Consider the following 14717-nt stretch of genomic DNA (forward strand, 5'->3'; position numbering starts at 1 on the left):
GAATAGTGCTCGATTTGAATAGCTTTTTTGTTTCCTTCTCTTTGTAGATTTTTGTAGCAACCATTGCTTTTCTTCTACCCAGTGCTGAACACTCTACAGTGGAGGGAGATAAAAAAGTGAGTACAGAAACTTTCAGAAGACACTTATTACTAATTTCCTTCGGGATCAATTAAGTATCTATCTATCTATCCATCTGTCCGTCCATCCATCCATTGACCTGGATCTGAAACGTCTTATCTTTAGTCCAATGTTGAGATCCATTAAGCTTCAGGCAATATATATATATATATATATATATATATATATATATATATATATATATATATATATAAATAATATATATATATATATATATATATATATATATATATATATATATTATATATTACATAAGCAAATTATGCCTTAATTTAGGACTTGTGGCTTATCTTGCATCTTATCTCAAGTTAGCAGATCCTAACTACTAAATAGAAGTCTTTAATCAGTTGTTTATATCTAGCTTGGGCAGCTGCTAATTAATAAAATAAAACTCAAGTATGATGAACTGGAAGTTTTAAGAACCTCAATCAGAAAAGCTTACTAAATTGTGACCATTACCTATGCCTGTTGTTAAGGTAATTGCCGCTTGCCTGAAAAGCGGACATATTGCCATCTTCTCTACTTGGTCATCTCATTAATCATCACTGCAAAATTTGCATCAACATTAACACATTTTTTGCAGTATTAACAAGTGTCTGCTGCAATGCCTACCTGTCGCAGTTACTCAAAACAATAACATTCAATAGAACCTTACAATATTTTAACAATACATTGATGAACCCTTGATGTAATTGATTAGTTAATGATTAAAGACAAGCTTTCATTATGTTTCATCAAAATTATTTAGTATTTGTAATCATATGAATCCCTTGGTTTATCCAATCATCCATAAAAACTCATCTGGGAAATATTTGGTTAATAAAGCATGTGATTTATTGGTAGGATCATTTGGGTATTTCAGCTGCCTGTTGGATCAGTATTGCAAAACCCAACATCATGATAGTGATTAGCAACCAGTATTTTATACAGCCATACTGTGAACTCAGAAATCTTACAGACATGACATTCTGTCCAGCCAGCTTGTCTTCTTGTCTTCTATTTATCCCCTTAAAATTGGGAAACTGGGTGGATTAACTGAGGATTCTTTTCCTCCCCATTTGTGCTATAGTTAATGGTGTCCCTGCTACTGTGCTTGCTTGACTGGTGCATGGCTGTCCCTCTGTCCATCTTACTGGAGCCCATCACAATGAATGTGCTTGATGAGCCAGTCTCTCAGAAAGCTCCTCTGTTGGACTACATTTACAGGGTGAGTAGCTTACACTTTCTCTGAAGCAAAGGTCATTACATTCGTACAGGAACTCTTTCTATTTAAAATTGTTATCTCAGCATATTTTTAAAGGATTGTATATTCTTTATTGCTTCCACACAAAGGCTCATAGTATTGCAAATCCACTCATCAGCCCTCAAAAGAAAGATGATTTTAAGTCATCAAACACTGATGAGGGCCAGGTCAGGGCACAGAGTGAATGAGATATTAGTCCCTTGCTGTTGAGCAGATGTGGTCGGCCATAGACCTTTGTGCAGATGTCATGCTCAGAGGGGGAAAAATGGCTAAATTATTTAAATGCCCTATTGTTCAATTGATAAGCCTGCCAATGAATGCTGAACTTGAGAATTCAACTCATCATCATATGAGAGAAACTGCACCTGGTGCAAAGACAAAAAGGAGAGAATAAATGTCATTATTTTTCCTCTTCACTTTTATGATTGTTAATCATTTTTGCTAGTCATTATATGCACAGCAGGCTTACTTTATTTTCCCATTTATCAGTGCTAGTCATGGTGTTGCCTAATGCAAGCGAATAACTCATGCTATAATCTGCTGTTTGCTGTCAGAGTAACATAGAAAAGCTCAGTTATTCTAGACAAATAGTAGAGTTTCCTAGTTTTGTGCAAAAAATTAGCAAGGGCAGAAAACCATGATGGGTTCTTAATGATGTCTGTTGAGAAGGCAGTACAAGATCTGCTGAGATTTTTTATCCGTGTAATTCACTATCCTAAAGAATTTATCAAACCATAATTTATGAATTTTGTGCTTTAATTTCTGTCTTAGCCTTTAGTATAGCTTTAGAATTCATGTTCTTCAAAAGATCGATGAATGAATTTAGTGTGTATCAGCCTCTAAATGGCTCCATTTGTGTGCTTTCCCCTTTACTTGTCCATGAGACTGTTGCTATGCGAGGGAACTACTTAGTCACCAAGCAAACAGTCAGAGGAGCCACTTAGGAGCTGTGTAGAGCAGCTGCCTTGTTCTTTTTTTTTTTCTTTTCTTTATCCTAGTCATTTAGTTTTTCACTTTTGATTCTGAAAAGAATCAGTGGTGCAGCATTTTACCACTCTGATTGCCCCATGTCATAATGCTGTAATGAGACATGTTTCATCTAACATTGTCTAACTTAGTGTTCCTTCGTTATAGCTGTTATATTGTAGTTCACATTATGGATTTATGGGAGTCTTGCTGTATTGCTATATTAAGAGAAATAATCTTTATCTCAGTCTGATATTGTAATTATGTAGTGAGATAGTAACATAACTTCTAGATAGTAAAGCAGTAAAGAGTTTTTTGTAATCTAGATTTAGGAACAATCTGATTATGTTTGTTTTGCTTGTGGCCTATTGTTTGTGTGTGCTCTATTTGAAAACAAGCCAAGTGATAAAGTCTTAATTAAATCAAACAGAGCGCCCCTGTTCAGGAACTGTGATAAACTGTGCTGGACTGTGTCTTATCTTGTCAAGCCAACAGAGACATGACCATCTGTTTCCATACATGCATATGGATTCAATCCATACACTGGCATACTGCAAAAGAAATAGATTATTTGTCTGAAAAAGGGGGAAAAAAACACTCATCTTCTGGTTTAACACAATAAATAATGTCTTGCCTCCATATGGTGGTCTGCTGTTGGTTTCAGATAGACTAATCCATGTGTGGCAACATTTGCACTTGTTAGTCAGTGCCAGTTCCCACCTGTTATCTGTATCTCCCCTATAATAACCCACAAACTAGGAACATGAAGGCAAGCACTGCAACATAAAAAAAACTTCCTTTCACACCACTTGTGCCACTTGAAAGCTAATGCACACAGTTCTGAACAGCACTGTGCATAAGTCAAAGACCACCCTTTAATTTATTTAATTTCCAGTCAAAACAGTGGTTAAGTACAAGTTGTTCATTTTTCAGTGCAAGAAAAAAAGAAAACATATACTCTCATAGAGGACTTTATTAGGAACACTTGTACACCAACTCATTCATTCAGTTATCTAATCAGTTGAACGTGTGGCAGCAGGGCAGTTTTAATAGAGATTTAAATGAAGACAGAGAGGTTGCATCCCGAATAGACTGTGGGAGAGTATTCCATAACTTGAGAGCTTCTACATTAAATGATCGACTACCCATAGAAACCAGTTTAGATCTAGGAACATTTTGTGATCTCAAAGTACGTGATGGGACATATAGATGAAGAAGCTCTTCCAAGTATTGAGGAGCCAGACTGTGCAGAGCTTTGTGTTATAAGGAGAACATTGTACTGAATACGGAATGTAATGGGCAACCAGTGAAGACTCTGAAGAACGGGGGTGATGTGGTCATTTTTACTAATTTACTAATGCGTGCACATGTGTTTCTACATCGGCTTGACTGAGAAATGGTTGGAGGCGAGAAATATTGCAAAGATGCTGTCTTAACAACGTAATTGATGTGGATGTCAAAAGTGCAGGGTCAAAAATAATTCAGAAGTTGCAGACGTGGGGAGAAGGTGTTACTAGAATCCCATCGATATTGATGCCAAGGACAGATGAGCTAGATATCAGTGATTTTGAGCCAATTAAAAGCAACTCAGTTTTGCTAGCATTCAGTTTTAAAAAGTTCAAACTCATCAATCAGAGCAGGTGGTGGTGTAGTCTGAACAGGACTAACACTAATATAGATCTGAGTGTCGTCTGCGTAACAATGAAAACTTAAACCATGAAGGGGTATTATTTGCCCAAGTGGCAGCATGTAAAAGTGAAGAGCAATGGACCTAAAACTGAGCCCTGTGGAACACTCTTAGTCACAGACACCATTGAAGGTTTATTATTCTGAATAGCTACATATTGACTTCTGTTACTGTGATATGAGGAACACCAAAAAGAATCATGAGAATATGGGCCAGCAGCTTCAGGTTATGTTCACATCAACCATTAGAATTGGGATGAAATGTGATCTCAGTGATTTTTGACTGCGACATGATTGTTGGTTCAAGACAGGCTGGTTTGAATATTTATAGAAATACTGATCTCCTCTGATTTTCACAGACAACAGTCTTTAAAGTTTGCTCAGAATGGTACAATAAAGAAAAAACATCCAGTGAGCAGCTGTTCTGCCGACAGAAATGCTTCGTTGATGAGCGAGGTCATCAGAGAATAGCCAGACTGGTTCGAGCTGAACCAGTTTTTTTGGCACACTTTGGGTCTTTTAACTTCAATCAGTTATTTTTCTTAATGCCATAGCCTGTTTGAGTATTGTTGCTGACCATATTTTTGCTGACCCTTTGTGGCCACAGTTTACCCATTTTTTCATGACTAATTGCAGCATAATAGTGCACCATGTCACAGAGCAAAAGTCATCTCAAACTGGTTTAGTCACCAGATTTAAATCCAGTAGAACACCTTTAGATTGTGGCAGAACAGAAGGATTCACAGCAATGGGCTTCAATAGTGCACATGGCATGGGTGACTTTCACATCTGTGAAGGCACCATTAATGTTGAGCAATATATACACTTTTTGGAGCAACATGTGTTGCCTTTCAGATGACGTCTATTTCAATGAAGGAATTGCTTATTCCAGCAAGACAATGCCAAACTACATTCTGCATGTATTACAACAGCATGGCTCCATAGTAAAAGAATCCAGATACAAAACTGGCCTGCCAGCTATTGAAAACATTTGGCACATAATAAAAAGAAGAGGAATACGAATGAGATCCCTAACTTCTGGGCAGCTGGGAAAGAATGGAAAAATTTTTCAATTTCAGAACTACAGCAGTTGGTTCCCTCAGATCCTGAACGCTTACAGTGTTGTTAAAACAAGAGGATATACAACACAGTGGTAAATATGCCCCCTCCCAACTTTTTGAAGTGTTGATGTCATCAAGTTCAAAATGGGCATATATTTGCATAAAACAATAACATTTCTCAGATTCAGTATTTCATATGTTTTCTTTGTAATCATTTTAATTAAATATAGTGTTTAGATGATTTGTACATCAGCGCATTCTGTTTTTCATTTGCACAGCATCCCAGCTTTTTTGCAAAGAGGATTGTGCTTAATTGCAATTTTGTCTGGAAATTAAACAAATGAAGGGTGGTCTCTGACTTTTGCATAGCACTGTATGTGATCAGATGCACAGAATTGCCTCTGAAAAGCTGTTCTTCCAACCCAGAGAGGTCATGGTCAGTTTTATTGTCTTGGATGGATGACTGATATTGTTGAGAGGCAGGCTAGGGTCTTGATAAGCTTCAATCATTTTAGCCTTTTGTGGCACTGATATGTCACTAGACTACACTACATCTTTTGACTGTCACTGTTTTATCAGGTGTAACATTGTCAGAAGCTGAAATTTAAAGATAACCAGCTACTGTCTAGTCCTAGAATGTTACATGAATGTTCTTTCTTGTTTGTTTAGGTGCTTCATTGTTGTGTATCAGGCTCCAACCTGCACACACAGCAAAGCCACTACCTCCTCAGCCTGGCAGATCTGTCTACGGACTACGACCCTTTCCTGATGTTAGGCCAAGTCAGGAGTTCTGAGCCACCTCCTATGCACAACGCCACTGGAGACTTTGGCAGTCTTCTCACTGTGGCTGAGGGTAAGCTTATTTTTATTTGAATTTACTTAAATTTTCCATTGAATTCAACTTTATGAATGAGCAATGCAGCAGTATTGTCGCTTGTGCTAGTAAAAATAAATTCTGTGCAAATACAAATAATTTATATAGTGAATACACTAAAAGACAAATCCATGTCTATAAACAAATTGCCTTGTGATGTACAAAATGTGCATACGTTCTTCAGTTTGGGGTTATAATGTTGTATATGAAGCCAGCAATGAATTTGGCTTTTACATTTTGGCTTCTGAAAAAAATATGTCACTTCAAAACAAGTCTTTGGATTCAGAGGTTCAGGCACTACCGCTGTGCCCACTGCCTTTACTATCTTTAGCCTATGTCCCTTCTAGTCCCTTCACTGATTTTGTAAAGCTCACAAATAACATTGAGCATTACCTCTAGGTAATAAACTATTTTCCTTCAGATTTTGTGACATATTGCGTATATTTTTCTTTTTATTTTATTTCATTACATATTACAAGTGTATATTTCTACAACATGAGCTAATGTTTAAAAGAAGTAGTTTATATTGTAGTTGTGTGTGAAAAAAATAAAAAAGACTATACAATTGGTTTTCCTCCCCATATAGCTGTGGCATTTTCCCCTCATCTTCCCTATGAATCTGAAGTTCTTTCAAAAATATTAGAGAAATGCAGCACAGTCTCAAATGAAACGTTTAAAAAGCCATGCATTAGTCCCCCTCATCCACTCAGATAGCCCATTTATGCCAATTATTTTAGAAATTTTTATTTTTTTCTTCCCCTTATTTGACCTTGCCATATCCATTAGGTAACATTTTTGGACATTTCATTCCCCTCAGTACTGAGCATATCATCATATTGGTTCTGTTAGGGTCATTTTTTTCTGTAGACATGTCTTTTATGATTGTACTTGTATATCTTTAGAGAAGAGGGAAAAAACCACTGGCTTTGCCGTGCTAAAATCTTTACCCATTGATATACCCTTAATACCGCTACACACAAAACAAACCCTTGCCAAAAAGCAACTTAAGAGTAATGCTCCTGTGCTCAACCTCATTATTGATTAGTTCACTTCAAAGACCTGTGCATCGCTAATGCAGCACAGCAGTTTTCCCAAAGAGCTTTTTCTACTTTGATGGAGATGATGGTATTGATGGCACTGTCACCATGCAAGCATCTCCTTTTTCTCATCTTGATATCTGCTAATCACAACAATGGACTTCTCTTTTTCAGCTGCCCTTAGCATTTGCTTAGTTCTGGTTGCTCACTGTGAAAGGTGCAATGCTCATTAAAGCAGCTCTTTGAATCATTTTTTGCTCTTCATTGTGAAAACGGAATGCATCAGTTCTCTTTGATTTGAAAGATGCCCAAAAACTGGATGGAAAACCAACTCTGTTTGTAAATACTGCTTAACAATAGTATTGTGATTTGGAGAGCTGAAGGAGAATCTAATAAGCATGAGCCAAACCAGTTGAGAGAATATTAATTCATCCGAGTTTTGACTTTTTAATTTTTTTTTTCTTTTCTTAGAAACTCATGTAAATATGTCTTCCTCCTGCAGAGAAGAAGCGAAGGAACATGGAGTTGATTCCTCTCACTGCTAGGATGATAATGATGCATCTTGTAAACCATTTGGGTCACCACCCTCTTAGTGGGGGCCCTGCCCTTCTGCATAGCCTGGTAAATGAAAATCACGATAACCCATATGTGGAATCATCTGAACTTTCCTCTGAGGTCTTCAAGAGTCCCAATCTGCAGCTATTTGTCTTCAACGATAGCACCCTGGTGTCTTACCTGCAAATTCCTTCCGATGGCTCCCCCACAAACCCCAATGAACATTCCTCCGAGGTCCGAGTTATTGTGCGGGACATCTCGGGGAAGTATTCCTGGGATGGTAGCGTTCTTTACAAGACTATAGAAGGAGTGAGCCTGCATTGTAGCAGTGGTGAAGACAAGACTTCCCACTGCCACACTGACCATTCCTCTGCTGCCTCCAAGCCAAGCTCCTCTCACACCAGCAGATGCTCCTCTGAAGTGGAGGTGGAGGACAGTGTTGATGTACTTGACCAGCTGCTGGAGGACCTGGGCATCAGCAGCCCAGAGTGCCTGGCACAGCCTCAGCAGAGACTCACTCAGCCAGCATCACCACCCATGGGCATGAACCATGAAACAGAGGGGGCCATCATGGAGGCCATTCACAGACAGGCAAAGCAGGAGGAGGAGGAAGTGCTCTGGAGATGGAGTGAAGACCCCAGTGTCAAAGCAGCCGGTCAGAGACAGCCCTCTGAGCAGGAGCCCAAGGCACCCTTCTACTTCTGCCGTCTGCTGATCAATGAGCTTGGCATGAACTCGTGGGACCGCAGGTATATGTTTGTGAGTGTGACGTGATTGAAATCATTCAGCAAAGCATTAATTTCCTGAGGATTGGCTATACTATCATATTTTGATAACCGTCCCCAAACACGCACAAACACACACTTTGAGGGATTGTTCCTCTTGGTGTGAACTAATGGGATGCCTTGTCTCGTTGGTTATTTTATTTATTTATTTTTTTGAGCAGTATATATTTTAGTCACGTGATTTAATCATTTAAGCTCAACACATAATAGTGGCTATTTCTGCTTTTTAATATGTTCTTCTTCATTAATCGTATGATATCTCAGTGCTGCTGTTGGATTTATTTTATCTTGTGATAAAGTAACTTTACAAAGCTGATAATTTATGGACATTTATAGTTAGAAACTACCTTTTTAAAGAAGAAAACACTTAAATACGAATGTCACATTAGTTTCGCTTGATTGTTACTTTGATTAAACAAAACAACAGTTCTTTCTAATCTGAACTGCACTTGAAATGAGCACACATGCGGACAAAAACACAGTGCATCTCTTGGTAAAGCAAGGTTTATTCAACTTTATACAGTGGTCGAAACGCAGTACCACAGAGAAAACCTGTGGTTCTGTGCTGAACTTGATTAAATAATGAGGGATGCTCGTCTAGTGGAAAATCTAAAGAAAGATTTTTATTTAAGTATGTATGTATTCAGGCCCAACACTGGGCTTGTCAGGATTGTATGGTTAAATCCAGAGAAGGAGAAAAGGAGCCCATGGTATTTTTTGTAAAACAATATTTATTTAATTTTTTTTGGTCATAGTTTGATCATTACCCACTTTCCTGTTAGAATAAGCATATGCCACTTTTTTTTTCGTTGACCAGTTTGCCATTTGTTGCATTTGTGGTGTACATGAGAGGTGAAGCTTAATGAACCTGTGGTATTTCACAGTGTAGCATCAGTGTGGTGATGGCTTCCAGTAGTTCCTTTCAGGTCCTCAAGCTCTGTTTAATAAAAAGAGTAAGCCATTGGTATATTTGAGTGGCCAACTGCTCATGAGAGACTTGACCATGTTGCTATAGATACCAGAATCTTTGGTAATTTCAGTGCATTTGTAAATCTTATGATCTGTGGTATTCACTAACAAAATGATCAACAGCCTTGAAAGAACATGATGATGATGATAATATAGATCGATGGATTAATACAGTATGTAGAATAGTTCTTGTAAGTCTTTCAACCGGTGGTGCTCTTTTGACTAATCTTTGTTAATTGTACTGCAGAAAAAGCTTTTATCTCCTGAAGAAGAACTCCAAGCTTTTGAGAGAACTCAAGAATTTGGATTCAAGGCAGTGGTAAGTTTCAGATGCCCTCCTGCTTCTCTTTAAGTGCAGCAGTGGGATTTTAATAGCATGTGTGCTTTTATCTCTAATTACCACCCCACTGTGAAATCAGACAAACTACATATTCATGTACAGTTGCATTGAAAAATGGAAAACCATGTTTAGGGATATTAAAACAGTGAAATGAAACTACCATATTAATCATCTGGTACAACCAGCTAAAATCTCTTGTAAAGTAGTGACGTATGTCATATGCTGCTGCACCATGCTGATTACTCAAAACCATAATTATAGCAAGCATTTGGGGGACAAAATCACCTAATACAATGCCCAATGTGACTGCAGAAAGCAGGCTAAATCCTTTAAGAGCACTATTAGTGAGACATGTCTTAAGACCACTCTCAGATACTCCTCTCTTTCAACCCCCCACTAGTCTAATCCTGCCCATCTCTGGCAGAACACAGCTCGGCACTCCTCAGCCCACAGCGATCAATAGGCACTCAGAGTGGCTAATTACAGGGGCTTATTAAAGAATACCCCCAGGATCGGCCCACAGTTTCCCCCTGCGTACATACCTGCCCTACTCATAGCAACCGCTGTCTGAGCATGCCAAACATCACAGTGCAAGGGCATGGTGCTTCCGTAGCAACATTGCTCAAAGACTCTCATCAAAGCATGGAGACAGCGGAATACACAGATACTTCCCAACAAAGATTATATATTTGTAGTTGTTTCCTGTTCCTTGTATTTTTTTAAAATCAGTTTGGGTGCATTTTTAAGCAGTCAAAATCATGGCATTTATATTTGCATCTTTTTCCCCATAATACATATTTGTGCTGCTAGTCGGGGTTGAAACACTGCTTCAGCATGAGTGGGCAACACTGAACTGCTGTATACTGAATAAATATTGCTTCACTGTTGCACAAAAAAACCCTTGTATCTCCATTTTAGTAATTTTTCACTTTTTGCATCATTTTGAAGCTACAGTTACTGTTTAAATTGAAAGGCTCCAAAATTACTTGGGATATTACTTTGAAGATATGAGATTTTGTCCTGACAGCGATGATGTATAAATGAGTATTTTTTAACATCACAAAAACAATGAATGGCACTTCCGATGCTTGCATAGCACATCAAACCCTTGTTTTTAAAAAGTGATGAAAATTTGTTTTCCAATCATATGAGTGCTTTAAATAAAGCAATATAAATAAAACAGTAGTTTTATATTTGATGTTGACTTTTCTTTGGAAATAATTATGATCACTTTATAATAATATGAGAAGTATTTTAGCACAGTTAGTACATGTCCTCTGCTGTAATTTTATTTTATAAAATAAAAATGTGAAGTTGTTGTTCTCTGTTAAAAAATAGAAGTTAAAAAAAAAAAACAGATGCGCATCACAAATCTGTTTGTATTTGCTTTGATGAACTTTGTTTGCAAATTTGCTTATATCTATACCTGTGTATTGCAGTCGGGAGACCCACAAGATTGCCGTTTTCTATATTGGTGAGGGCCAGGAAGATAAATGTTCCATATTGTCAAATACCGAAGGCAGCCAGGCATATGAGGACTTTGTCTCTGGGCTTGGTTGGGAGGTACAAAGCCAGAACACTCTCTCTTGGTCTCTCACATATGTATAATCTCACATACTCAAAATGGCAGTGTTGTGAATGTGTTTTCAGCTCTTAAATTTGTCTAAAAACACTGTTCTTCCTGTCTCTTACTCTCAGGTGGACTTGGCTACTCACTGCGGATTCATGGGTGGTTTGCAAAGGAATGGCAGCACAGGAACCACAGCACCATACTACTCTACCTCAACCGTGGAGGTCATCTTTCATGTGTCCACTCGTATGCCCTCTGACTCTGATGACTCCATCACTAAAAAGGTGCTTTACATAATGTTTTTATTGTTATTATTAAATTGTTTAGTTTATTGTCATTAAAAGGTTTATGCCTGTAATGAAGTAAGTTTAAGTACCAGTCTGAGAGCCACACATGGCATATTCATAATATGAGCTATGTAAAATCAGCTTAGAGTACGTTGTTAAAAGAAAAAAAAGCACGATATGTGTGAGGAACCATTCGGAAGACAACCTGGCACAGCATGAATGCGGCACATTGCATGGTTGTAATTTAACTATAACTAACTTAGCCATTCTTATAATTTTAACTGATACTTAAATCTGCTTTCATGCATTTATTCATGACACAGCAGTAGATACAGCATGTAGGTATAGAATGTAATTATTAAACAAATCCACTAAGAATACAGACTTAACCATCAGTCCTGTTTAGCAGACATATACTGATGCTACCGAAGTTGAAAGTGCCATGTTATTCTTCTATTAAATATAAGTTTACTTGATTTAGTTGAACACTAAAATAGGTATTACAGAGTTATTTGGAATACATTCTTATTACATTATTGTACAATTGTAGAGTCTTCTATGAAGTTACCATTTCATTTTTCTGGTATACCAACATTTCCATGCAATTTTATAGGGTATCTGTTTAGGCCCACTGGTTTTGAGCTGGTATGCTCTACTGATAGGGGATCAGTATGACAAAGCATGAGACGGACATGTGTGAGGCATGACTATGTGACTGTGCTGTTGATTACTGGGCTCCGTATGGCTGCTGCTAGCTGAAGAACTGTAGAACAGATAAGAGCAGTAGGCATGTCCTGCCTCGGTAATGGTTCTGACTCTCTTGACTCCTGCATGTGCTGTGACCTGGGCCCCGATCAGCCCATTAACTCACTCTGCCAGGGCCAGGGACCTGCCGGATGCCAGCGGGGCCCTGCTATCGAATTCCGCCCATGCCGGCGGGGTAGCGATCGACAGGCGTTAGCGCGTTAACAGTGGCAAAATGAGCCGCTGGGCTCCTGCTTGGCGAACGCAGCCCAATCTGATCATGTGTTCGCCCGCAGAGAGGAAATTCATCAGGAGGATCACGCTGAACTTGCTCACCGCTAGCGCTTGCATTAGTCCGTCTCAGCCACTTTCGATTTTTTTTTTTTCTTCCCCTGCCCTGCACATGTGCCGGAGGCATGGCGCAGCAGTGTGGAGGTGCGTGTGTAAGCCCATGGTGGAAGGGTGTGTGCCGTGAGCCATGTTCAATTCATTTGGGTTGGGGCCCCGTAATTGCTTTGCTCCTTCTCTGATAGTAACCAAGGGCGAGAATGCAGCAGCCGCCTGTAGAAGGAGGGGTGAAAGGGCTGCTTTATCAGCCATAGCCAAGTAGGAAGTTACCCCTCTAAATTACAAATGCAACTTTCAGCCAGGGAGAGGGGCAAAAAGGAAGGGAAGGAGAAAGGAAAAAGAGAGGAATTCCTGAATTCAATTGAGTGCTGGGGGGCAGAGCAGCTGGCTGTGCTAGTAATGCAGTTATTGGAGGGGCTCGGCCATTCAAGGCCTCAGTGTCAGGAGGCAGCCGGTCAGCCTGACATGTGTACACACACTCACACACACTCACACACCCTCTGTCTCTCAAGCACTCAGTACGTATCCAGTAGTCACCTTATTGTTCTGAATTGGAGATATATTTTATGATATATATGTACTTATATATGCAATGAAACAGGTTCCAATAGATCATACTGTTGGTTATATGTGTTTATTTATTTATTTTTATTTATAAATACATTGTTCTCATATTCCCAGTGCAAATGCATATGTAAATTTTCACAGCAGTTGGAAAGACGTTTTTCAAGATTTTTCACCCTGAAAACCGATCCTTTTTCTAGAAATTTTTCGATTGCTTTCTGTGTACAAGATTTACATCAATACTATAATCTTAATACAATACAATGATCTTAGCCAGCCTAAAGAACAACCTCCACATGGTGGGTTTACAACTAAGCCTTCTGAATTAAACAATGAGATGTTTGTTTTTCCCCACATGCAATGATACTATGGTCCTAATTAATCAGTAGTTGTGTAATACGAATAAAATATATTTCACTTTTATTTTACTGATATTTGCCAGAGTTGACACTCTCTTTTCGTGATTTTTTTATTTTTTTTTTTTTAAATACATTTTTAAGTATTTAGGTCAGAAAGCTAGACTGGTTTAAACAACATTGAATTCTATTAAATTAAATGTGTTTTTATAGATTTAGCAGACCTCCATTTGTTACAGTTACCCCTACCTGTGGGATAAGTTGCAAGTTGCACTCATGTCCCTTATGACTGAATGTTTCATAGACATTAGATATTGGAAACAAGTTTTCATTTGTGACAGAAATGTATAAGTTGCTTGTATACATTTTTAGTTTTGCTCAAATGCTTTAAAATTATTAAGCAAAAACGAAACCAGTGTTACTTTGTACCCCACTTTACCTTGTATGTGAATGGTGAATGTATTTTTGTGATTCACTTTTTCAATCAAGGCTTGGTGAGGGTTAAATGAGGCTAATAATACTGGAGTCATCCATATTAACAGACCTATCTTGCTCCACTAGCTTTCTGCTCTCAATCATCCATATTATGCATTATCACAATGTTGTCTTTAACACCTGGTGCATTTCAGTTCGGTTGGCATGTGTAGTATGTGTACAGCATGTTGTCTATTTCCCCTCTTTTCCCTGACCTATTTACATGCCATTGATTCTTCTGCTGTCTCTGAAATGGATCAGCATGCATTGGCCCAATCAGCTTGTTGTGGATTTGTTTAATTCTAGTCCATTAGCATAATTAAGGGCTTATGGGGAAATGTGGTAATTGCATTTTTTGGTAGAGAGGGCATGTTTTGTTAATGGCTCATTAGGCTCCAGTACATTGGCAGATGTTTGAGAGCCCATCGAGGGGATCCTTCTTTACCTGTTTCCAGTTGTTCTCTCCAGTTGAAGTAGCACCATTTTGGTAGATCAATTAAAATTGCCCTTCTGTCTAGTTTACATTCAATTCTGATTATGTATATATGTATGTATGATATAGCAAAAATAATTAAGTAAAGACATCATGGTTTATATGAAGAACTGCAAATGCATACCTGTTCACTACAGTCTGAGAACACCTTACTTATTTTTCTTGCCTCAAAACACAAAACCCTCAAAAAAACTAATTTCCTTGAAATGTATTTCCTAGTTTAATAT

General features: G+C 38.2%; 1 protein-coding gene across 2 annotated transcripts in view; it reads left to right on the forward strand.

The window, feature by feature from the left end:
- ralgapa2 (Ral GTPase activating protein catalytic subunit alpha 2) overlaps nucleotides 1–14717 on the forward strand; it is a 137130-nt gene that overhangs the window by 74200 nt on the left and 48213 nt on the right. For both annotated transcript variants that reach the window (XM_037542061.1, XM_037542060.1), the window contains 7 exons: nucleotides 48–116; nucleotides 1208–1345; nucleotides 5764–5947; nucleotides 7508–8309; nucleotides 9562–9633; nucleotides 11094–11217; nucleotides 11353–11508. In XM_037542061.1, coding sequence (XP_037397958.1) covers nucleotides 48–116; nucleotides 1208–1345; nucleotides 5764–5947; nucleotides 7508–8309; nucleotides 9562–9633; nucleotides 11094–11217; nucleotides 11353–11508 — 1545 coding nt within the window. The remainder of the gene's footprint in view (nucleotides 1–47; nucleotides 117–1207; nucleotides 1346–5763; nucleotides 5948–7507; nucleotides 8310–9561; nucleotides 9634–11093; nucleotides 11218–11352; nucleotides 11509–14717) is intronic.

This window comes from Pygocentrus nattereri, chromosome 10 (genome assembly GCF_015220715.1).
Source record: "Pygocentrus nattereri isolate fPygNat1 chromosome 10, fPygNat1.pri, whole genome shotgun sequence".
In the NCBI taxonomy this organism is placed as follows: domain Eukaryota; kingdom Metazoa; phylum Chordata; class Actinopteri; order Characiformes; family Serrasalmidae; genus Pygocentrus; species Pygocentrus nattereri.